This window comes from Saccopteryx bilineata, chromosome 4 (genome assembly GCF_036850765.1).
Source record: "Saccopteryx bilineata isolate mSacBil1 chromosome 4, mSacBil1_pri_phased_curated, whole genome shotgun sequence".
In the NCBI taxonomy this organism is placed as follows: domain Eukaryota; kingdom Metazoa; phylum Chordata; class Mammalia; order Chiroptera; family Emballonuridae; genus Saccopteryx; species Saccopteryx bilineata.
Window position 1 is genome coordinate 136,538,100 of NC_089493.1, and position 25,801 is coordinate 136,563,900.

The following is a 25,801-nucleotide window of genomic DNA, read 5'->3' on the forward strand; positions in this document are numbered from 1 at the left end:
GGTGGGGAAGGCTTAATCCCAAAACCAAGCCCCAGGCTACAGGGATTCTGCCTGCCCACAGAGACACACATTAATATCACCTGGGCAACAGTCTCCATGTGGGCAGCGCCACTTTAACAAAGTGAGCATAATACATTTTATCTGCCCAACAAATTGTAAAAGGAATTTTCAGGGAATTGTGGGAAAAATTGGAAACCTCATATAGGTTAAAGCAGCTCATTATTGGGAAAGTAGTTTTGTGAAAATTGTATTTACTTAAAGCAAGGCAGTTAGTTTACAGGTGGCAAATTGATTCAAGTCCTGCTTAGAAGAAGTCCCATTATCTTGCTAAGGAGCTTGGGTACAAACTGCAGAAAAAAGGGTAAAAGCGGCAAGCTCTCAGTTCTTGGAGTCTGCTTCTCCCTCAGGCATCCACCCCGCCCCTCATGATTGATGTAATAGTGTAAATTACTGTGAGTCAAAAGAAAGTTAATATCTCTTCGCCTACTGGGTAGTTTATATCAAGAATCTCTTATTGTATAAAAGTATTTTCCATGTTAAAATGTATATATTATTTTAAAGATCTTTTGTTAATTCTTTTATTTGCTGTTTTATATCCCTGTAATATTGGAATCTTAGTCTAAATATACATATTAGGAATTATTAATAATTCTTTTTATGTAATGTTAGTTTATTATACTAAGTAATATAAGAAAAAGAAGTCATATCTTAGAACTCCTGCAAATCTATTTTATCATGCTTTTGTTAAAATTTCTTTTGAATGCTAATGTACAGAATCATTTAGCAGTAAAGAAACTCTGGAATTCTAAAGGAGACACCCAGACACCCAAACCTATTTTTCTTGAATTGATCCAGCTAATAACGTTGCTTTTGTCTTTTTCCAAAAGTTTATATAAATAGATAAGGACCCTCAAGCCCCTCAGCGAGATCTTCTGAGCATGGCTTTTAAGGTCTATAATGATCAAGGGAGTAACAGAAAAGGCAAATAAGGCCCAAAAGAGGTCAGAAAATACCAGCTTTTGGCGTGCACTCTTAAAGGCTCCAGCACCCCAAAGGGCTTCATAGAATTCCATCAGGGTCCTGCTTCAAGAGTGGAAAGAAAGGTCATTGAGCTGAGACCTGCCAGGCTTCTCGGCCCCACCGGAGACACATCTTTGCTGTGGAAAGAGGGACACGAGAAGGTAAGCTGCCCCCTTGCTCCATGGAGGGAGGGTTCAGTCTCTTCTAGCCCTGCTCCAGCTACCTGTGACCTGACCTTGCCCATCTTACTGGGAATTGCCACTGAAGGCCAAGGACATCGTTCACAAGCCTAAGGTACTTCTTCCAAGTAGCAGGTAAACTGATCTCATTTCTTATGAACACAGGGGCCATTTACTATGCCTTGCCTGAATATTTGAGTTTTAATTAACCCTTGAAGATCTCTACTATGAGTATTGACAGTCTGATTTTATTGCTTTATTTAATGTATAGTGTCTCCTTTATTCCTCTTGTCTCAATGCCCCATGCCTATTGTAGGCTGGGACCTGCTCCTAATTCCAGCTAGAAGCAGTAGTCTCTAGGACTTAAACTCTAGCTGAAAAGTGTAGAATGTGACCACAACTCCAATGCCTTGTGGACTTTTCTTGAATATGTGTAACTCCTGCTCCTTAGGACATTTCTCAGACTAAAGTGAAATTACGTTAACACGTTAAGAACATTTGTGACAGTAAGAATTTTATTTTGCCTGACCTGTGGTGGCGCAGTGGATGAAGCGTCGACCTGGAAATGCTGAAGTTGCCGGTTCAGGGCCCTGGGCTTGCCTGGTCAAGGTACATATGGGAGTTGATGCTTCCAGCTCCTCCCCCCTTCTCTCTCTCTCTCTCTCTCTCCCTCTCTCTCTCCTCTCTAAAATGAATAAATAAATAAATAAAAAAGAATTTTATTTTAAATCCTGTTATATTAGTTAGAATTTTATTTTTGTTTAATAATCTAGTAGGCTCTAATCACTTTATTGTATTAAGACATTTGTTATAGTATTTGCTAACATTAGCTATTTGAATTTTATTGTTAATTGTATATTTTTCCAGTCTGCCTCAAAATTGGAACATAGTAATTCAAATGAATAGATGCCACTCAGAACCAATGGGGTCTTGGGACCCTTATTGCCAAAGGTATATTTGAAACCAATTAGAAAAAGGATTTGGTCAATAAGAAAGGGACAATTAGAAAAGCTAAACTTAGAATCTATTACAAAAGGCATAATATCTGAAATGCTTAGTTTATGCCAAGTGAATACTAAGCAAAATAAGGAAATTATAGAAAAACATTTAAAATATAGGAAATTGCTATATAAAATTCTTTCCAGGTTTAGCTTGCCCATTCTAGTATTGGACCTGCGTTTGTGTCCAGTCTCAAAGACAGTAGGAAAGGAACCCAATATTAATTAGAAACTAATTTGAAGTTACATTGTGCCCATAGGTACCAAAAGGTCCAGGCAAGTAAAATGCAAGAATCAAATAGTAAAAGAAATGTAACCACCCTTTCCCTAAGTACTTGCAGGATTTACAGGTTACTCAGCAAACTGTTCAAAGACTGTCCAAAAGGCACTTCCAGCATTACATCACCCAAGGACTGACTTTCACGTGGACAGGTCCACACACTGTGATCCTGACAACTCCCACTGCCGCTAAGGTAGAAAAACAGCGTGCCCTACTCCAACCACAAGCTGGAAGCTGATTGGTCTACATATGGCAAATGTATGAAAAACTCACTAAGAACTTCTTTTTATCAGACTCTGGGAAAAGGGAAACTAGAGTAAAATGAAAGCCAACTTAATTGTCACTAAAGGTTAAGATTTTTAAAATCAAGAGTTCTGACTAGAAAGGAATTGTATGGTTTTGATAATAGAAGGTATAAGGTATGGAAATATTTTTGAAAGAAAAAAGAAAAAGCAAGTTGTTATGAAGGCCAGTTATTTCTGGATAAGAAAGTTCATGAAAGTTGAGGGTTTATGTAAGTTACAGGTTTGTGCAGGTTGTAAGAGGTTTGTACAGAGAAAAAAAAGAATTTGAACAATCCGAAAACTGGTTTTCAAAGAATGTTTAATTAGTCACCCTAGCTATTGTCTGTGGTGATTGGTCGTATTACTTTAGTATTTTGTACCATGTTTAATCAATTTTATAGCAAGGTTTGTTCAAGAAAAGGTAAATTGTTACAAAGGCCAGTTAGTTTATATAAATTGCAAAAGGATTGTGTAGTAGGAAAATTAATAGGAAATTAATCAGTAGTGTTTGTTTCTTTATTGGAATATAATGCCATTAATTCTTCAAATATCTGTTACATGTTATAAGTTAATAACCCTAGACAACAGCCTCATACTCCTCAGTAAACTAAGTCAAGGATTTGACTTAGGAAATAGAACCAGTGGGGATTGTTGTAAGGTACCAAAGGGCTGAAAATTGATGTTGATGTTCTGGGAGGAAAGGTCAGATTTCCTGTCCTGTCCCTCCTTTGGGGAGGGGAGGGAGAAGAATGTAGAAGTTTCTGGCTTGCAAGAACAATGGGTCATTCACTTTTAAATCTAAAATAAAGGTTAACCTAGAAACTTTTTCTTTTTCAATAGGAGGCAGAATTAACATACCACCTTGCATTGACTGTAGTTCCTCCCCCTTCCTGGAATCTTGAGAGTAAATTACCTCTAGGCTAGTGAGGGAAGAGGAACCCTGAAAGATTTGTAAACATCTTTGATTGTGTTACCTTGAAAGTCTTAATGTTTCTGTGTATCCCCTAAACCAGTGGTAGTCAACCGGGTCCCTACCGCCCACTAGTGGGCGTTCCAGCTTTCATGGTGGGCAGTAGTGGAGCAACCAAAGTATAAATAAAAAGATAGATTTAACTATAGTAAGTTGTTTTATAAAGATTTATTCTGCCAAATTTGGCGAAAATCCAACATAAAGTACTTGGTAATTATTATTATATACTTTAACTTGCTGTAACTCTGCTTTATAAATTTTATAAAGTAAAGTTATTTCCCTACTTTAAAAATCACCATTACTGTGGAACCGATGGGCGGTTAGAAAATTTTACTACTAACAGAGATACAAAAGTGGGTGGTAGGTATAAAAAGGTTGACTACCCCTGCCCTAAACAAGTGTTGCCAGCTCGTACCATAATGTCATGCTCTCCCCGCCTGTGTGTGATCAAGGGTATATAAGCAGCCCCTGAACTATTTTGGGGACTGCACGATTTGGGTCTGATTCCCTGTGTCAGCCATATGCGGCCGGCATATTTAATAACTCTCTTCCTCTAATAAAACTCTTCAAAATTCATCTGGACTGGATGTCTCTACATGGACTTGATGGAGTGAGGTACAGTGCCTTTCGGAATCTGGGATGTGGTACTTTATAACATTATAATAGTACAACCTTTCAACACTTATAGGAAAATGTACAGTCTAAAATGGACATATTGAGAAAAAACTGAATATTCTTAAGTTTTGCCTTCTTAAAAACCTAGAATTGTAGCCCTGGCTGGTTGGCTCAGTGGTAGAGCATCTGCCTGGTGTGCAGAAGTCCCGGGTTCAATTCCCAGCCAGGGCACACAGGAGAAGCGCCCATCTGCTTCTCCACCCCTCCCCCTCTCCTTCCTCTCTGTCTCTTTCTTCCCCTCCTGCAGCCGAGGCTTCACTGGAGCAAAGATGGCCCGGGCGCTGGGGATGGCTCCTCGGCCTCTGTCCCAGGCGCTAGAGTGGCTCTGGTCGCAACAGAGCGACGCCCCGGAGGGGCAGAGCATTGCCCCCTGGTGGGCGTGCCGGGTGGATCCCGGTCGGGCGCATGCGGGAGTCTGTCTCTCCCCGTTTCTGGCTTCAGAAAAATACAGAAAAAAAACAAAAACAAAAAAAACCTAGAATTGTATATGAAACCCACAGGAAGTAGAAGAATGGAAATGTGCATGTAGATTTTTCTGGAAGGATATACTTCAACTATAGCAGTTCTTACTTCCTGGGATAAGATTTTGAATTAGTTTAATTTTTTTGTACTGTTGAAGTAAATTGTAACAACAACAGAAAAAAATCATTTGCATTTTGTACAAAAACATACTAGATGAAAACATATGTTTGTTTTTTTTTTTGTTTGTTTGTTTTTTTTTGTTTTGTTTTGTTTTTTTTTCCTTTCCATTTTTCCTGAAGCTGGAAACAGGGAGAGACAGTCAGACAGACTCCCGCATGCGCCCGACCGGGATCCACCCGGCACGCCCACCAGGGGCCACGCTCTGCCCACCAGGGGGCGATGCTCTGCCCATCCTGGGCGTCGCCATATTGCGACCAGAGCCACTCTAGCGCCTGAGGCAGAGGCCACATAGCCATGCCCAGCGCCCGGGCCATCTTTGCTCCAATGGAGCCTTGGCTGCGGGAGGGGAAGAGAGAGACAGAGAGGAAAGCGCGGCGGAGGGGTGGAGAAGCAAATGGGCGCTTCTCCTGTGTGCCCTGGCCGGGAATCAATGTTTTTTAAAAATACTAAAATCTGGAGTATTTTGGACACACCAGAAGGCATTCCTCTGTGGGAGACTGCAAGGTGGCAGGGTCCTTGCAGTTTAGATTTGTCGGGGACAGAGATGGGGGGTACTGGCAGTAAGCTGACAGGGTAAGCTCACTTGCTTGATTAAATTGCTAAAGGCTAAGCTCTTCCCCACAACCTCTGATTGTTTGATTAAGTTGGTAAAGGCAATTTACATGTCCTTCCCCACACCTCCATGTTAGCTGTGAGGCTAATTGTTTCTCCTCTCCCATTCCCCATGTCCTTTGAAAAGACGGGAGGCAGTTTTCTTTTACCCTTTGTTTTTGTTAAGTTAAGATGTTCTGCATGGTGGAGGGTTTTTTGGGGCTCTGGGGAGAATTCTTGGTTTGCCTCAGAAATGTGACTTTGTATCTGAGCTCTGTTTGATTTGCAAATGACTTTGCTTTACACTATAAAAATAAAGCTTTTGGGAGTGCAGGCACTTTTGGTAGGCCATCAGCCACCAGAAGACCTCCCAATCCCATCCTTTTCTTTCTGTGTTTATTTTCTAATCCTCCACCGTCCCCACCGGAGACCTGCAAAAGTATGAGTCATGCTGGTTTGTGACATTCTTCTGTTCTCTCAGCCTCATCTCTTTTCAGTCAGAGGGAAGTAAAAACATTATAACTGTTTAGCCCAAAGTAGCTTCTTTTCCGATTGCTCTATCTTTGTGTGCAGTTACAGCAGTTCTAATAGGGAAGAATCCCTAAACTTTGGGCGTCTAGAATGTAACTGAGCCTGGGTCTGTAATATACAAGCTCTGTTCTTCCAGAAACACACCTGTCAGGGTCTTTGTTCTGTCACATAAAATTTCCCACTTGTATGACATTTATTGTGGAAAATCTTAGGCTTATTAGGGCTTAGCTCTGCCTTCTAAGGAGATGTGAGGTTGGATCTTGCAAAGTTCAGGTAAACTGCAACCAATAGTAGTAGTACACTCCTGAATCCATTATCTTGTTTGTGGGATGTGCTCACAAAAGGTCAAATAAGGTGCTCATATCATGTGTACACCACCACTGGTCTCCCTCTGGCCCCCGCCACTCATCCCAGACCCCTCTTTATACCGCACATTTGCCCCACCTTTACCTCTCACCTCACGTTTACCCACTGCTAGTCTCACACTTCAGCACACAATTCCTTGCTCCCAAGTGGCCACTTCCCTCATGCCTGTTGAACACTGCCACTGAGGCTCAGATTGGACACCCGTCTAGTCTCAAGTTGAGCATCATTCCTTTTCTCCTTTTTACGCCTCCACATTTTTCAGGTTGAATACACTTCTTGCATCAAGTACCACCCTGCCACACACCTTATGGTTGAGCCCCAATTCTGGGGCTCAGTTACTGTAATGAGGCTGCTCACCTCACATCTGGCCCCAGCTCTAGCTTCATAGCAGCCCTGCCGCTGCTCATTAACCCAACCATACTGCTCACTGTTGGAATCCATGGGAGTCCGAAAGACCAGAGTCACAGGCTTTATTGAAAGGAAGAAAGGAACCCTGCCGGGCACTTCTCCCGGGGGAGAAGAGCACCGGTTACAGACTAGGGGCGAGTTATATAGTGTTTGGGAGAGCCTGAGGGGATACTGAGGCAAAAGTCCTGGTATGTCCGGAATGCTCCTCCTTGGGGGGCTTCGAGCATGTGGGTGTTGAACCAAAAGTCCTGGTATGTCCGGAGCCCCTCCTTGGGGCGGGTTGTCAACTTTTTGGAATTCCTCTGTCTCAGGGTCAATAGTCCAGTAAGGGTGAGGTCTGACAGATAAGCGGAACATCAAGAGGGCAGTTTGGAATTCACGTATCTATCATTTCTTGACTCTGTGGTTACATATAAAAGAAAGGCAGTTATTAATTTTATAATATATGGTGAGGGGTGATGAGGAGAAAGAAGAGAAAAAATTGGAAAATTATTGCTTCTTCTGGAGAGAACTCGAGAAGGGAACCTTGCCAAGCCAAATCCCTCATCCAGTTAAGGAGGTCATCAATTTCCATGCTGTAAGGTCTGAACCAGGCGATGTCTCTGAAAACCTGAGTGAGGAAGTAAAAAAATTTTGCGAGGTAATAGTTGTTAGTTGCTTGCTGTGAGTGCCAAGTAGACAGAGTGACATGGTGATACATGGTATCCTGGATGAGCCTCATGAGATGTGCTGGTCTGGTTCCTCTTGAATGGGAGGACATATGGAGATTTTAGGAGACAAGGAACCTGTTGGTGTAAGTTTTTAGAAGGACTGAATATGTGTGGTTTAAAAGGAAGAGGGGTTTGGAGAACATTCAGGAGGGAACTTCTCAAGCTGAAGGGTGGCTTCTTCCTGCTGTCATCCCTACCTATTTGATATTTCCCTCGTGAAGTTCTCCTTGGGGTGTTGGGGAATAGGAGTGTAGGAGCATTTGGTTGTAAGTATTCCTAGAGATTTCTCTCATCCTGGCCTGTAGGAACTTGATAAAGAAGGGGGCAAGTGTTTGGAGATCAGGAATGCAGAGATAAGGAGGGTTGTATAGCAGGGGGTGAAAGTTCTTCCATGGTAAAGTTAGAGATATTTTTTCCTGTCAGCCCTGGAGAGAGCAGTTAGCTTGAGCTAAAAGAAATGTTTCATGTTTGTTTGTAGGCTCTGCTTTGGCCAAGAAGAACCAGCGATCTTGTCCCCTTACTATGTGAAGGGTAAAAAGACTGAGAAGCATTAAGAGGTGAATGCTATTTATTCTCCTAGTTCTTCAAGGATATGGAAGAGCTTTAGGGTTAGGGGACTTGTAGGGGTTGAAAGATAGGATTTAGGAGGTTTGGTGATATAGGGTTTCAGATTTATCTGTTTCGCTAGGGCAGGTTTTAGGGTTGGTGTGTAGGGTTAGGTAGATTTTTCCAATTTTCTGATTGGCAAAGGTCTACATGTGGTTCTATAAGAAACTAGTGAACTAATGTGAGAGACAGGGTCCAAAAGTTGGAAAAATAAATAGGAGAGTGAGTGGACTAATGAAAGGCAATAGTCAAGACACCCAGTTTGTGTGAAATCACTGATTCCATGTTTATGAATTTACTGGGCTTCAGAGAGAGAGAGAGAGAGAGAGAGAGAGAGTAGGAATAAGATAGAGAAGTTGCCAGTCCCCCTGCCCCTAGACCTACTTCTGTAGAGATTCCTAATAAGAAGAGGGATTACTTGTACAGCTCGTTTGGTCCTTAGATTGATGGGTAGTGTACTAGGAATTGAAAGAGGCTCGTGGGGTGGGATTAGGTTAATATTTGGGGTGAGATAGACTAGGGTAGAGGTTTCTGTCCAATTAGTGGGGAGATACATATACTCGTGGTCCCACATGAGCAGAAAGCACCTGATTGGGTGAGGCAGGCTGAGAGGTGGATAGAAAATAGAAGGACAAGGGTTTGGTTTTGTTTCTCTGTTTCTGAGCTCCAGATGGTCAGGGTGGAGGAAAGAGTCATCCCAATAAGTTATAATATTAGAGTATTGGTATCTAGGGTGACTGATTAAACATTTTTCGAAAACCAGTTTTCTGACTGTTCAAATTCTTTTTTTTTCTCAGTAGAAATCTACAACCTGCACAAACCTTCTACAACTTACATAAAACTTTAGCCTTCATGCACTTTCTAATCCCGAAATAACTGGCGTTATAACAACTTGCTTTTTCCTTTTTCTTTCAAAAAGTATTTTCATACTTTATACCTTCTATTATCAAAACCATACAATTCCATTCTAGTCAGAACTCTTGATTTAAAAATCATTAACCTTTAGTAACAAGTAAGTTAACTTTCTTTTTATCCTAGTTTCCCTTTTCCAAAAGCCTGATTAAGAGAGTCCTTAGTTTTTTCATATATTCACCATATGTAGACCAACCAGCTTCTGGTTTTGGGTTGGAGTAAGGCATGCTTTTTTTCTATTTTAGCAGCAGTGAGAATTTTCAGGATCCCGGTGAGTGGACTTGTCCACGTGAAAGTCAGTATTGGGTGATGTAATGCTGGAAGCGCCTTTTGGACAGTCTTTGAACAACCTGTTGAATAACCTATAAATCCTGCAAGTACTTAGGGAAAGGGTGGTTACATTTCTACACTTTGCAGCTAGAGTTTAAGTCCTAGTGACTACTGCTTCTAGCTGGAATTAGCAGTGGGTCCCAGCCTAAAATAGGCATGGGGTATTGAGATAAGAGGAACAAAGGAGATGCTATACATTAAATAAAGTAACAAAATTAGACTGTCAATACCCACAGTAGAGATCTTTGAGGGATAAATAAAACTTAAATATTCAAGCGACGCATGGTAGATGGCCCTTGTGTTTACAAGAAATGAGATTAGCTTATCTGCTACTTTGGAAGAAATACCTTAGGCTCGTGAATGAACAATGTCCTTGGGCCTTCAGTGGCAATTCCCAGCCTGCTGGGCAAGATCAGGTCACAGGTAGCTGGAGCAGGGCTAGAAGAGACTGAACCCTCCCTCCATGAAGAAAGGGGGCAGCTTACCTTCTCGTGTCCCTCTTTCCACAGCAGCAGGTGTGTCACCTGATGGGGCCAGGGAAGCCTGGCAGGCTTTCAGTTCAATGACCTTTCTTTCCACTCTGGAGCAGGGCCCTGATAGGAATTCTCTGAAAGCCCCTTTAGGGCTCTGGAGCAAAAAGCTGGTATTTCCTGACTTCTTTTGGGCCTTATTTGCCTTTTATGTTACTTCCTTGGTCATTATAAACCTTAAAATGCCATGCTCAGAAGATCTCACTGAGGGGCTTGACTAAGAGCAAAATTGGGAATTCAGTAGTTTACAGAAGCCTATTAGACTGAGGAAAAGAAAAACTTTGATCTGTGGTGGTAGGTGGTTGGAGACTGTGGAGGGTCTGAGTTTGATCTAAGGTGAGACTTTAGGTGGTGGGGATTAAGGTAATGCCTAGATAGACTAGGAGACTGAGAATAAAGTTGAGCCTTAGCAGAGAGGACAGCATATCACTTCATAGCGAGGAAGTTAAGAAGGGTGGTGATGAGTCTCCTTGAGGCAGGCAGGGAGGGGCTGCAGAGGAGTAGAATCTATCTACATATTGTAAAGAGAAGTACTAGTTTTGAGACTTGCATGCTGCTAAATCCTGAGCTAGTGCCTGCCGAAACAGGTGTGGGCTGTTTTGATCCCTCTGGGGTAAGACAAGTCCAGGTAAGCTTGCTGGGCTGCATTAGCTGTCTGGGTAAAGGCAAACAGAAAGTAAGAGTCAGGGTGTAGAGGAATAGTAAAGAAGGCATTTTTGAGGTCTAGAACCATGAAGTGAGTGGTGTTTGAGAAAAATGTGTGACAGTAATTTGTAGAGATTAGGGACTACTGGATGGAGAGAATTACTGCCTCATTGATTAGGTATAAGGCTTGTATGAGGTGATAAGTCCCTGAAGGTTTTTCGAACAGGAAAAATGGGGAGTATTGCAGGGAGATTCCTGTGGGGATGAGAAAACCTGGTTTATGAGGTAGGTAATTACTAGGTTTAAGGCCTTAGAAACAGACACAGTTACACATTAAACAAAGACTTCACATAGATAACATTATGAATTAAGAAATTTAAATGAGCGCGCTTAGTTGTTTCAATTCAAATTATACTAGAGATATTTTCTGACAAACAAAGAGACAAGACGGATTACTTACATAGCTTAATATAATTCTGCTTTTTAAGTTTTTCGAGATGGCAGGAAGTTGCCAGCATAGAGGGGAGGAAGAGAGAAGGCAGATGGATGGACAGTGTGAGCAGCTGGATGGAAAGAAGGAGGGTCAGAATCTGCAGGAGGGGAGAAGGAGGTTAAAGTATTGGTGTGGCGCCACATGGTCAGAGGAGTCAAAAGGATTTAGAGCTCTGAGGAGAGAGGAGAGGGCAAGGAGGAAAGAGGCACAGTCACAGTTTGTAAGGAAGGAGGAGGGGTCGGAGAGGAGACAGAACTGCAGTTTGTAAGGAGGGAAGAGAGGTCAGAGATGAGACAGGCACTGCAGCCAGAGCCACAGCTTCTGAGGAGGGGGGAGATGACGAAGAACACAGTGGAGAAGGGAGAGGCCCCTGGCCAGCAGGGGAGGAGAAAGAGACTAATGAATGAGAAAACAGGATTTAGTGAAGGGAAGAGGCTTTCTGGAGGGAAGAGACTCCAGTAAAAAAGATTTGCTGAGGGACTAGAGAGGGGTCCCGAGAGAGGGGTGCCCCGGGGGTCAGGCAAGAGAAGGAGAGAGTTTGGGAGTCCGCGGAGAAGGAAAGATTAGGAGCAGAGGTTTTAGGTGAGGTTTCTTTGGCCAAAACCGGCCTGCGTGTAGAACAGAAAGTACAGAAATTAAGGACAGGAGAGAAAGGAGAAGAAAACCTGCACGTAAGGAATTTCTGATGCCCTCCCTGTCCGGTGGCAGAAATTGTCAAGATCTCTTAGGATATTATAATCGAATGTCCTGTTTTCAGGCCAATGGGAGTCATTGTCTAGTCTGTACTGAGGCCATGCTGTGTTACAGAAGAAGGTTAATTTCTTTGGTTTGAAGTCTGAGAGACCGAATTTGGCGAGGATTTTTATGAGACATCCTAGAGGTGTCTGGTCGGAAGGCTTAGACCCTGAAGAGCCCATAGTGGAGACAGGTGAGCAAGAGGGGGTGTCCCCGCCTTTTGTCACTGTCTCAAGAGGAGAGAATCTCCGTGTGGGGGAGTCGTCCCTGATAGAGGTTGTCACCACCTGTCAGGGAGCTCTGAGGACGAGAAGTCCGAGAGAGTGGAGAGGTTTGGCTAGGTGCCTAGTCTTTCGTGCAGTCCACTGAGACTGAGTCAAACCCCTCAAAACGTGAGGCGTATCAGAGAAAACCGTCCGACCAGAAAGGGGTATTTTTAGAGAGAAATTTAGAGGCCAACCGGGAAAGGGGAAGGGAGAAACTCCTTACCTTCTGGTCCAGCAGGGGTTCAGGACAGGGTCAGACTGCCGGCTAATCAACCCACAATTACACGTCCAAACAGGATCAAGGAGTAAGCCCGGGACGAGCTGCCGCTGCCCATTGCTTCCCTGGTTGTAAGTTTGGACGGCAAAGAGGGATCGTCCAGGCAGTTAGTACCCTGTCCCGGGTTTCGGCACCAAATGTTGGAATCCATGGGAGTCCGAAAGACCAGAGTCACAGGCTTTATTGAAAGGAAGAAAGGAACCCTGCCGGGCACTTCTCCCGGGGGAGAAGAGCACCGGTTACAGACTAGGGGCGAGTTATATAGTGTTTGGGAGAGCCTGAGGGGATACTGAGGCAAAAGTCCTGGTATGTCCGGAATGCTCCTCCTTGGGGGGCTTCGAGCATGTGGGTGTTGAACCAAAAGTCCTGGTATGTCCGGAGCCCCTCCTTGGGGCGGGTTGTCAACTTTTTGGAATTCCTCTGTCTCAGGGTCAATAGTCCAGTAAGGGTGAGGTCTGACAGATAAGCGGAACATCAAGAGGGCAGTTTGGAATTCACGTATCTATCACTCACCTGGGGGAAGAACCTGCCTGCTCACATTATCTGGTGCTTGCTGGTTGCCTCATGTTTTAACACTGATTGTAATATAAAGCATATTATTTAACCCACCTAAGAAGACATTTATAATCATAAAAAACTTAGGTATGGATATTCTGTCATTCATGAAACCTTTGATTCTGTTCTGTCAATCTGTTCATTCAGAAGAAGTGCACCACTGAGTTCAGTCCAAGGAGGCACTCACAAGGGGGATCTCACCAGAACCCTGAGGAATGTTCACTAGAAACCCTTCCTGAGTAACTGCCCGCTTGCACACAGTGCTAACAGATCTCCAGCTGTATGCAGTGCACCAGCTCCGCAGGCCTCCCCACTGGTCCCTCTGTCAGTCCCTCAGCTGGTCCCCCCCCCACCGGTCCTCAAACAGTTGCTGAAGGCTGAGGGGAGAAATCACCTTCTGGGTTCACATTGCCTTTTACTTCTGGCACCCCTCTACCTCTCACAGCATCTAGACCTGGATAAAAAAAAAATTGCACCTTGGTCTTTTTCTGCCTGTTTCCCTGAAGGCAGTTGCTTTATTAGATGCTGGGCTGTAATCAGGATTTGTTTTTTCTTTTTCTTTTTTTTTCTTTTTTTCTTTTTTTTTTTTTTTTTAGTGAGGAGAGAGAGAAAGACAGACATAGACAGGAAGGGAGAGAGATAAGAAGTATCGTTGTTCATTGATTGCTTTCTCATATGTGTCTTGACAGGAGGCCTTCAGCCAAGCCAGTGACCCCTTGCTCAATCCAGCAAGCTTGGCTTCAAGCCAGCGACCTTGGGCTTCAGGCCAGCGACCTTAAGAATCAAGCCAGCGATCATGGGATCATGTCTATGATCCCACGCTCAGGCTGGTGACCCTGTGCTCAAGCTGGTAAACCCACGCTCAACCTGGATGAGCCTGCACTCAAGTCGGAGACCTTGGGGTTCCACTGTGCCAACACCTGGTCAGGCAGGATGATTTTTTTTTTTAAATTGTGGTTTGGTCTTTTACTACAAAAAACCCTCTGCCCCTCCCATGCTGGCCATGCGCAGGCACTACAGGGAACTAAGATCGCCAATATAAAGGTTCCATATTGGGTGGGATTTCTCATGACACCACTCTGGGAGCTGGCCCAGTCCTGAGAAATGCACTTGCAACCCCAGTGTATAAAACTGGCCAGCAGGTGCACCCCAGTATGAGCACCCTCCAGATTGTGGGGACCAGACAGGTCTGCTGCTCTCTGAACACAACAAAATGGAAATGTATACCTCGTTTGCCTTTTAAGTGGGCGACCCACAGAACCATTTTCTCAGCCTGTGCTGGTATGAAGTGGACCAGACACCCCAGCCTGCAAGGTAGCTTCAGCATCAAGCTCCTGAGAAGTCTGTGCCTGTGTTTTCTTCCTAGGTATTTCCTTTTTATGACAAATGACACAAAAGACACAGGCACACATAAAATGTCTGTCTATAAGTGAAATGATTTAATAACTCAAATCCAAGTACTGAGATTTGCAAATATTTACTTTGATATAAATGTCATAGACAAGGAAATGACTGACAGTCTTTCTAAATTCTACCAAATCTGGGAGCATTGGTTGAGAAAGGCTGTAAAAGTGAGCAAAAGTAATAATTACCTTTCCTTGAAGATGTCCATGATCACATGGTTGCAGCAGTGTTCAGAAGTTAGTCATGTCCCAGCCAATGATTTCACAAGGCTGGCTCATCCAAACTGTGGTGAATAATAATAATAATAATAAAAAAAAAAATAAACTTGGTAGTGCAGTGGATAGAGCGTTGGATTGGGATACAGAGGACCCAGGTTTGAAACCCCAAGGTCGCCAGCTTGAGCGCGAGCTCACCAGCTTGAGCATGGGGTTGCTGGCTTTAGCGTGGGATTATAGATATGACCCCATGATCGCTGGCTTGAGCAAGGGGTCACTTGTTCTGTAGCCCCCTGGTCAAGGCACATATGAGAACACAATCAATGAACAACTCAGGAGATGCAACGAGGAATTGATGCTTCTCATCTCTTTTCCTTCCTGCCTCTCTGTCCCTATTTGCCCCCCTCCTCTCTCACAAAAAAGTAAATAATAAATAAAATAAAATTTGCTCATACCTGGTAAGTTCTAACAGCTGGGCTAATCATCAAGTTAACATAAGCAGATTAACAGGAGATACTCAACTTTTATCACATGCACAGAAGGAATTCACATACAAATACCAAAGACAATGAGGTCATATTGGATATGTAGGACATTTTGGAAAATGGGACAGTGTCATGAGGGTAGAGGTGAAATGGGTGATATGCAGGTAACTTAGAAAAGGTGCAGCATATGTGGCAGTTTACTTTGTTTAGGCAACTTCAAAACTATAGGACCTGGGGTCTAAAATAAGGCGGCCCAAAGTTCCCACAGGAGTCTTAACATCTACAAAAGTTAGGTGAGAACTACACGTACTACACAATCATATTTTATTCACCAGCTTAAAATCAAAATGCGTGATGCAAAACTTTGGTCCTGTTCACTCCCACCTTTGAAACTTCAAATACAAGTTTTGTACCCACAAGCTAAATTGGTAAGTTTTTTCATATTTCAATTACATAATTGTTCAGTTTTGAGAATCAGTTCCATTAGTTAAATTTTTAAATCTTATTTCAGGAAATGTTGATGTACATATACTTTCAAAATTTACCTCTAATATCTGATGACATTCTTATGTTAAAGATAACAACCTTCCCTCTAATCTCAAGGATCTTTGGGGTGGTCTAATAATTATGTCTCAGATTATTGACAGAAAATAATCAAATTTAAGATACACATACGTATTGGAACCTCATTTACATGAGAGCCAGAACCTCACCTGCAGGAGACAGAGATAGAAAAAAAAACTCGCGTTGGGACAGAAGACATTCTCAGCTAGTGATGATGAAAGTTGAGCTGGGAGCTTTAACATGTCCTTGCAAAATAAGAGCAGATGCTTAGTTAAAAAGGTGTTATTCCCATGATATATCTTGGATGGCAGGGGAAAAATGCCTGGTGCAATCAACTCAAGTGCTGTTCCAAAGATGCCTACTATATGGCAGTGTGCATCTGGAGGTGAGACTGGGACAGACCTGAGGGAGTAGAGAACAGAGGTTGGGAGGAGAATTACCTAAGAGAGTATGGAGACCTGTAACATGAGCTTTGAGACCTCACCGGACAGAGGAAGTGGTCATGTCATGTTAGCTCTGGGTCATGTGAGCAAGGGGAGAGGCAGCACAGGAGAGGAAGCTGGATCCTATGACATCAGGTCTTGGTCATGTTAGGATAGAGAGAACCACCTATGGGAGACTGGAGTGCCTTATCACTGCATCACTGGGTCCGCTGAGGGTTAAAAAAGTGTTCTTCTTGCGAAAATAAAGTGTCATGAGCAAAAATCTCTATGTCCAGTGACTGTGGTGTAGGGCCTGACTTGACATAGTAAGGGGTCATGTCATTTCAGCTTTGAATCCTGTAACTCTGAAAACAGTCACGTATGACAATAGGGGATTCTGTCACATTGGGACTGTTGGGGAGGGTGGGAAATAGTTCTGCCAAGGACAACAGGCTCTGGGTCCTCACTGGGAAGGAAAAACTCTGCCTGTAGAAGTCTGGAATTCTGTTACTGAAGTTGTGTCCTGTCAGTGTGAGGAGAGGTCCTTCCCTAAGAGAGTTGGAAGTCATAGCTTATCAGCTCCTGCTCCTATAATGATGGGTTGGCTCCTACTTGAGAGAGTAGGGAATTTGGAAACTTCAGTTCTGGTCCTGTAATTGTAGAAAGAAGTCCCACCAGAGAAAGTAAGCTGTTTTGTCTTATCAGCTTTTGGTATTATGAGTATGTGGAGAGGTCTGACCTGAGAGTATACATTGTCTTCTGATATTAAGTCAGGGTTTCATAGAGTGTGGATGGTTCCAAAATAAAATAATATGGGGTACTGTCATATTACCTCTGGTTCTTGTGGATGTGGTGTGAAGTCCCTGAGAAATTTGAGTGTCCTGTCACCTAATTTTTTGGTCTTGTGAATATGGGGAAAAGGCACTTCGTGGAAGACGAGGGTGTTCTCTCACAGTAAAGAGGAAACGCTGTGAAAATAAGGGGTCGTGCCCATAAGCTGTGACTCCTGTAAATGTGGAAAGGGATTTCACTTGACAGAATAGGGAGTCCTGTCACATTGGCTGTTCCTTGTGAATGTGGAAAACAGTCCCTTTGGAGAGATTAAGGATTTCCTGTCATATTGGCTCAGGGTCCTCTGAAAGTGGGGAAGGGTCCATCCTAATGAGAGTAGGGTGTCCTGTCCTGTTACATCAGCTCTAACCTGTGAGTGTGAGCAGAGGTCCCTTCCTGAGAGGGAACACCTTGCTGCAGAGTTCACTGAAAGCCCCATTGTCCCTGGGTTGCTCCCAACCATAACTGAGCCTGGTAGTACCAGAGCAGGTCACATCTACCCAATGCAGGAATCCCCCAACAGGCAATATATGCTTTGGGGCATCAATCAGCCTGGCAGAGGCTTTCTCAGAATTGCACTGAGAACCACTTCTGCCCACTCCCCTTTATCCACACATCTAATTCTGTTGTGCTGTCCGCTTTAGGAAGACCTGAGCTATCACACTATTTTTTGGATAAGGAAATTGAGACATGGGGTCACAGAAGGGTTAAGTAATTTACCCAAGGTCACACAGCTAGTCAGGAATTCAAATTCTGACGGTCTCAATCCAGAACCAGAACTCCTAACCATTCTGCTATACAAGAGAGAGAGCACGAGAAAACCAAAACAAAATCCAAAAGAGTCGTTATGATTTGTAGTTCCTGTTGCCCAGTAATTTTCAGGCTCTTTATCTCATAGCACACATGAACTAATTACTAAAATTCTGCAGCACACCAAAAAACAAAATTTTTTTTTTTTGCCAATCTGACAAAAAATAGGTATAATTTTGATTTATAATGGATGGCTATTGTTGTGTTGACTGTTGTCATGTTTTAATTTGACAATCTCATGGAAAAGAGATCAATGCCCTGACTCAATAGTCAGTGTTGCATGTTTTAAAAATTCTTGCAGGCCCTAGCCGGTTGGCTCAGTGGTAGAGCGTCGACCTGGCGTGCAGAAGTCCCGGGTTCGATTCCCGGCCAGGGCACACAGGAAAGGCGCCCATCTGCTTCTCCACCCCTCCCCCTCTCCTTCCTCTCTGTCTCTCTCTTCCCCTCCCGCAGCAGAGGTTCCATTGGAGCAAAAGATGGCCCAGGCGCTGGGGATGGCTCCTTGGCCTCTGCCCCAGGCGCTAGAGTGGCTCTGGTCGCGACAGAGCAATGCCCCAGATGGGTAGAGCATCGCCCCCTGGTGGGTGTGCCGGGTGGATCCCGGTCGGGCGCATGCGGGAGTCTGTCTGACTGCCTTCCCATTTCCAGCTTCAGAAAAATACAAAAAAAATAAAAATAAAAAAAAATTCTTGCAGCGCCCAGGTTGAAAACCACTGCTCTAGTCCATCTGAATTAGGATATTCTGCTACTCTGATCCAACTTTCTAAAGGCTAACCACAAACCTCTAGTTCTTTTTTTTAATTCCTAAATATGCCCTGAAGATGAGTGTTTCCCCCTAAAATCACAAACCAACAAAACCTTTTTCCATTAGAACTACAAAGTGAGCCACCAATGAGGAGGTCAGAGCTCTATTTTATAACCTGAAGATACTGATTCTTCTTAGGGTACATATTGCTTTACCTACCCGATCTCTTTTAACATATATGTCAGCTGACCACAGGACCCACCCCCAGAGCAACAAAATGCCTAAGAAAGTTCCCACCCACTCTGTGCACTGAGATGATGTACCAGAACACTCATTGCACTTTTGCAAAATCGCAACAAAACAAAAAGCAAAAGTTGGAAATGCTCTATCTTCATCAGTATTGGGGGTGTATATTTGTTCTGATAATAGGTAGTCCTAATGGACATTACAAACTCGTTTAATCTCCCACAACAGCCCTAAGAAGCAGGTACCATTGTCACCCCCACCTTATAGATGAGATTAGAACATAGGAAAGTCCTTGCAGCTCCTCATAGCAGAGCAGAGGTTCAAAGGCAGGCAGAGGGCTTCTGGAGAGGATGCCTGAAACACTAAGACAAAGTTTTCAGGTGGCAGGCAGGCAAAAACAGCTGAGCCAGCCAAGTCCTTTAGGGGTTGGAGGAGGTCATTAAAAGGCAGGGCCTCAGGCCCTGCCCCATAGCTGCTCACTGAAGGGGTCTGGGTGTGGCCAAATAAGGTACCTGTCTTATTAACAGGTGTAACTCTGACAAGCAGCCCCTCTGAGATCCAAGGCCATGGAATCAGGACCCCATGAACAAACACCTACCACTCCAGGCCAGTGGCCCCTCTGGACAGACCTCCCACCCACCCACTTATCTAGAGACTCAAGCATCTCTTGGGTCTCTTTCTTGGAGAGAAAAAGCATTTTCATTTTCCAAGAGGCTTCTATTGAATTTCACCAACCTGGGGAGGCACAATTCAGGTCACCACCACTTCCAATTAGCAGTGGCATCAATTTCTTAGAGCACAGGAAATTTGGAAGGGTTTTTGGGTGTAAGGAGGAGTAGCATGAAGAATATTTCTTGCCTCAACTGATCTTCATTATAGTCACATGAAGTAGGGTCTGTCATCTCCAATCATAAATGGATCAAGTGAGAAGTTCAGGTAACTGTTGCAGGATTAACTCCCAGTTGGTTCACACCTTCCTGTATCCAACCCTCCAATGGTCCCTCCCCTGTCACACCCTATGCTGACATGGCTCATCCATGTCACTTCCTTTGGGCAGTGGGACAGTGGCACCACACAAGCAGAACTTCAGAAAGTACTTGTGTTTTGGGGGCTGGATCTCTTGATCACAGGTACACTGCAACCCCCACCATATGAGCAGCCCAGCTAGCCTCCTGGAAGATGAGCCATCCCACCTGCCCCAGTAAGGACCTCAGACACTGCAATGAAAGTGTGACAAGAAGTGCCTAACCAGTGCACAGAACTGAGAAATAAATGTGTACTGTTTTAAGCCACTATGTTTTGGGACTGTTTGTTACACAGCAACAACTAATGAGAAATATGTGACCTGTTCAAAGTCACACAGGTTGCTGAAAGCAGGGAGTCTGTCTCCTTACCCACGACACTATTCAGCTAAAGGAAAGCTGTTCAGAACCCTCCTGCAATCTTCAGTCCTCTGCTGGCCACCCACCTGGGGACAGTTCCATGCTCCTAAGATGACATTTAAAATATTTAGTATGTAAGTCTCTAGCATGTTAAAATGAAGCAAAATTCCAGAGGCCCCCTGGTATTCTTGGAATGAACCCCGTAGTGCTTGAATCATGGCAAGTGTAGGGTTCTTGAGGTGCAGTTACATACCAACTGCTACAGAGACAGTTTGTTATTTAAACCACCAGTTCAGTTGCATGGGTGCGACCAGTGGATCATCAGCCCTGCTGGGGACAGTATTTAACCTCCTGCTTCACTGCTTTGTAGAACCGAGGTGTTTGTCCCACAAGTTCCCAGAAGATTTCCCTTGACATAGCCCACGCCATAGTCACACCACCACACAATGCACAGATCCTTGCTTGGACACCACACAAACACAAGACTATTCTCAAGATAATTTATTCAGAATTTTCATATAAACAGGTAATTACCCCATGTTTTACATGCAGAGAGGTTTCAATACCCCCGCCCCCCAAAGGCATATTCTGTACATGGCATTACTTGGCTCTTGTAGGAAAACACTGAAAATTGTAATAATTGAGCTATTGGTGCATTTTGTGTTTCCAAGTTGTTTTCCACATAAGCCGAGGCACATTTGATCCTGTGAGGCTGAGGGTGGACAGAAGGTGTCTACTGCTGACACACAAAATGGGAGAACCAAAGCCATTTCTCAATGCGTGAACACACACCTTTTGGGAGCTACTCCCTCCCTCTCAAATGGAACTAAGAGCCTCATATTAATGACCTGGTTTTTAATAAGGACTTTTACGGCCCATGCCCAAATAAAAATCTGGTTGGAGGCTGGTTCTGGACCTTGACTGGCATCAGGTGATTGGGGGGGGGAGGGCAAAAAGTCAGTTTCCCTCTGTCTAGGGGGATCCTAAGGAAACATTCATCTTCAGCTGCCAACCCTGAAACTTATTCTGCATGTTGAAAAGATCTGTTCTTTCCATTCCCAACCTCACCTCTGGTATAAATCAACATTCTGAAGAACATTCTGGAAGGTTTTCTGAAAGACACCATTCTACATGCACCATTTATATACAATCAGCATTTCCCCATTCACCACCCTCAACCAAACCATAATTTCTGAGGTGTCAAGGGCTTGCCAAGTGGCATCCAAAAGTTTTTAACATCAAACTTCCACCAAAGTAGAAAAACGATTGTCATAGGGACTATGGCACATCCACTTATACAGACAGCTGGCAGGGGCCATGCCCTGACAACGTCCCTGCCCACTGACCAATGTTATGATGGTTGCAAGTAAACACCTCCTAACCCAACAAGTACATGTCATGGCAACCTATCCACTCTTGTGGGAGACAGGGAGAGCTCTATCTGTTGGCAGCAGTCTCCTGTGTCACAGGTTGCATGTGCAGACCCTTGAATCAAACCCCTCATTTCCTCGCAATTGTGCTCAACACCTCTCCAAGAGAACCAACAGCATTTCCACCTCCCACCAGCGTGAAACAAGAGAGCACCCAGGACAGTTCCCAGGATATGAACATTACCAGACATGCGTTTGACATCTCTGGTCCAGGGAGAAAGTACTACGTTTGGTATTCTCAGAAGAAACCATGTGGATTTCACCACATGACTGAAAAGGGTTTTCATAATAGGGAGACATCTTTTAAAACAAACAACAAAAGGTGCCAACCTAAGCTGGCTTTCTTACTTTGTAAGCCATCACTGCAACCTCCAGGACAACCATGACTTTCTAGGATCAAAGTTCTACTGTTATAGAGTATCATTACCTGGTGCAAAAGGAAGTTTCTGATCCAACGGCTGCTCACTCTTCTCACTGCAACAACAGAGACAGCTAAATAAAGTCTGTAAAATCTCATTTTCAACGGGGGCCAGAGCTCTACCCTACTTCTCCAGAGCAAGCAGACATGAGTCAGCAGGGGTGCTGCCTAAAAGCACGACAAAGGCAGCAAGGTTTTGTGAGTATGAGAGTAGCTCTGCTGGCCCCACCCAGATCTATACACCGGCTCTGAAAACCCCACAGGTCCAACAGTATTGGCCTGAGATCACCAAACTATAACATGGAGGTGCAAGGTTTTGTTAAAAATGTGTTCAGTGTGTTGGTGGCTTTGGGGTTGGGATTTCTCAACAAATCTCTCAGGAAACACTGCATTGGGTGTTTGTGTGTAAGGTACATGAGTGCGATTTGACCCACCCCCAAACAGGATCTGCATCTGAAAGAAGTGGGAATAAGCCATAGAGTGGCCAGAGCACCTTGGTGCTCACTTTGAGGGCAGCAGTGGGGGAGGGGGATGCCAACTCTGAAACAAAGCCTGCTTTCCCGGAGAGAGGGCAGGGGCAGAGTAACTGCTGTCTCCAAAGGCAGGCAGGTCAGGCCTGGGCGCCTCACATGTCAGCTACGTATTAATAACCTGAAACTTGGTTCCTGTTTGGGAAACACGGTGTCAATGAAGAGAGATAATAATTTTTAAAAATAGTAAAATCAGAGAAGACAATTACCTACCAAAAAAGGATCTATGCTCACAGAAAGCCATACTATATCCCAAACCCATCCCCCCAAATTCTGACTGGTCCCTGGCATTCAGAATCAGCTGATACAGATTCAGATCAGATCCTGGCAGAATTCTGAAGTCTCAAAAATGTCCGTTATTGACCTCATACTAACATTACTGAGGTAGACTGTGCTGGGAAAGAATCATTGCCCTACATTCACCTGTTTATTTTTCTTTGATAAAAATTTTGTGCACCCTATTTTTTAGGAAAATGGTTTTTACAGTGATTTTATATATTGAAATAAATTATTTTTCCCATATTTAAGAAAACCATTTTGAATTAGAAACATGAAAATGCTGCTACAAACTTACTATGAAAAGAAATAAGTAGATCTATATGGTTTTTAAAAAGTTACATATAGACCCTCTTGTGTACAGAATTTGGTGAACAGTTCTGCACTCTTGCTCCTCGCACCCAATCACAGAGGCCCCCCACCCTGAAATATTTTACATGCTCTAATATCTCAACTCATAAATAAGAAAGCAATAGACAATTGGGATTTGTGTCTATCTGTGTTCTTAATCAGGAACTGAGAGGCTTGGAGGTCGCCACTGTGTCTCTATGTTTTTAAGCCCACAGCTCTTAAAAGAAGGAAGCCATCAAAAACTTGTGAGAAAATACACTCAGGGATAATCAGGGTGATGATTCCGATGAACCAAAGTAACAAGTTCACCGTGTTCTTTATTTGAGCAGCTGTGGTTCTCTTCCCCAAAGGGAAGAAACTGGATTCACGATGTTTCGGAAGTTTTGGGGAGTGTGAAGGTCCTTAGCAGTTTCTCCCCTGGGCTCTACTTTCTTATAGACTGCAACATAGTAAGCACCTGAGAGTTCTGCTCAGGTCCCACACCTGGCCCAGCTGAGGTCATGGCACAGAGCAGCCTCCGGGAGGTCAGTTCTGAGGACAATTAGATGCCCTGAGGATGGAGGGACAGACCAACAGGTGCTTCTTGCTTTGTATCACTTAGTGTTCATGAAGTCCATTGTGCCATCACACTTTGGGATCGGACTCTGCCGTGTCTGCAGAATATCTGGAGGCTGTGCACACCCAGTGGAGGAAGAGGTGAAGTACATACAGGGAAGCAGGAGAGCCAGAAGTGTGTTTGGAGGTGGGGCTCAGCGCCAGGTGGCTGCCAGCTTCCCCAAGCAGAAAACTAAGCATCCATCAAACCCAACTGTCCACACCCTCAGCATGGCTCGCGACATCCAGAAGGGTTTAGCAGCAAATGTGGCTTTACTCCCAGAAAAACAGATGCCATGAAGACCAAGCAGAGGCCCCTGGTGCCTAGCGCGCCCCATCCATCCTCACACAGGCAGACCAAACCACCAGCCCTCCCTCAACCCAGGAACGTCAATAACTTATGAGACTGATTGGAGATTTTTTAAAATTAAATATGTTACAAATATATTCTCAAAACTATTGTCTCAGTTCCTTTTTTCCTTTTTTTTTTCTTTTTTATGTCCTGGATTTGTTTGGTCTTGAAAAGATCCATTGTAAAACCAAACCACTCCCTCAGCTGCTGAAAAACTTTCTTCACCAAAGTTAAGGGAAAGAAGACTCCTGAGGCTAAACTAAGGGCACAGTCTCCCTGTGAATAAAGGAGAGGAACCAGAACGCTCACACACTTGGAAAAGTGGAGCCTTCATGAGCAGATCCCCAAAGCTTCACCTCAGCATGACTGCTCTGAATGCACACACACACACACACACACCTCGCAGCTGTGTCTACCCTGAACACAAATGCACACGCATGCTAGGACTGCAGATTCTTATCAAAAGTACAAAAGCAATAGCTATTGGTCAATTTGAGAAACTACTTTTGTGAAGAAAAAAAAATTCTTCAGCTTAGATGAGAAAAGCCTTCCTAAAGTCCACTCCATAAAGCGTGGAATTCTACTGGAACAGGGTTTGTATGTTGTTTTTTTCTGTGATTCACACTTTTGCTCCACAAACAAGTTTTATGTTTTATACTGTAGCTCAGACACCAGCTCCTGTCCTCCCCAAAACTCCTTTGTAAAAACAGGTCTTTTCTCTCAACCAACTAGAAAAAGAACATCCTGGCTCGACCCATGGTTGCTGGAAAGAACAGCCGCCATGGAAACCCCTTTCCTCTGTGTTCACAGTTACATGCTCTGACCACTTGTCAGATTGGCAATCAAACAGATGTGTTTTAAGTCATACGATGAACAGAAATGGAGAATAATGATCTCTCAGCAACACTGGACACTGGCAGAGTCGTGGGAAAATCCTGAGTTTTCTGGAGACCTTCAAACCAGAGGGTAGTGTAGCTGGGAACCCCTCCCTCCAACAGGTGCTGTTAGGAAGGGCTGGACCGTGGCAGAGTCAGGACACGTCCGTTTTTCTTGCCCCCATTCATGTGAGTATAGGAGATGTGATCCTCATAATTCCGCTTTAGGCCCAGAGAGGATCCTCCATCCTCCTCCCTCTGAGAGTGTGAGGACTGGTCCAGAGGGACGCTCTCCATGTTTTCAAACTCCATCTCCAACTCCTCACTCTCAGGTGCCTTGTTCTCCTCGCTGTGGAAGAAGGAAACTTCAGGAAAGCTGGGGTGCAGGTCATCCTTAAGCAGGTCGACGATCTCCAGGAAGGTTGGCCTCATCTTGGAGTTGAAGTGCCAGCACATGCGCATCAGTTCAGTGCTGTGGGACAGAGAGCATGTTGGGGATGAGTCCAGGGGTCCAGCCAAGCAGTCCCACCCCACCCTGGTGGCCCACATCCACGGATGACGTGTCCCTTTCACACGGAGGCTGCATGTACAGAAGCAGCATTTTATTGGTGCTGAAAGATGGTTTTAAAAAGAGAGTTGAAGGGCTGCCTTATCCCAGAGCCAGATCAGCAGGGGCCTGTCCTGATGTTCTCACTTGTTGAAGACTACGGCTGCTCATTTTACATATCTCACACCTGATGGCTAGCTGTATGGATTGAGCCAAGAGGGCAGCTGAGTGGCCGTCCTGCAGTCCCAGCTGTCACTCTTTGTGTATGGTGAAAGGGCATTACAACTTTACTCAGCTAAACAGCAAATGGGACAGGTGCTA

General features: G+C 44.1%; 1 protein-coding gene across 4 annotated transcripts in view; it reads right to left on the reverse strand.

Moving 5' to 3' along the window:
• Positions 1-20,593: 20,593 nt before the first annotated feature.
• Positions 20,594-25,801, reverse strand: part of INSR (insulin receptor) — a 205,119-nt gene continuing 199,911 nt past the window's right edge. For all 4 annotated transcript variants that reach the window (XM_066278459.1, XM_066278458.1, XM_066278457.1 and 1 more), the window contains one exon: positions 20,594-25,405. In XM_066278459.1, coding sequence (XP_066134556.1) covers positions 25,063-25,405 — 343 coding nt within the window. In that variant the 3' untranslated portion in view covers positions 20,594-25,062. The remainder of the gene's footprint in view (positions 25,406-25,801) is intronic.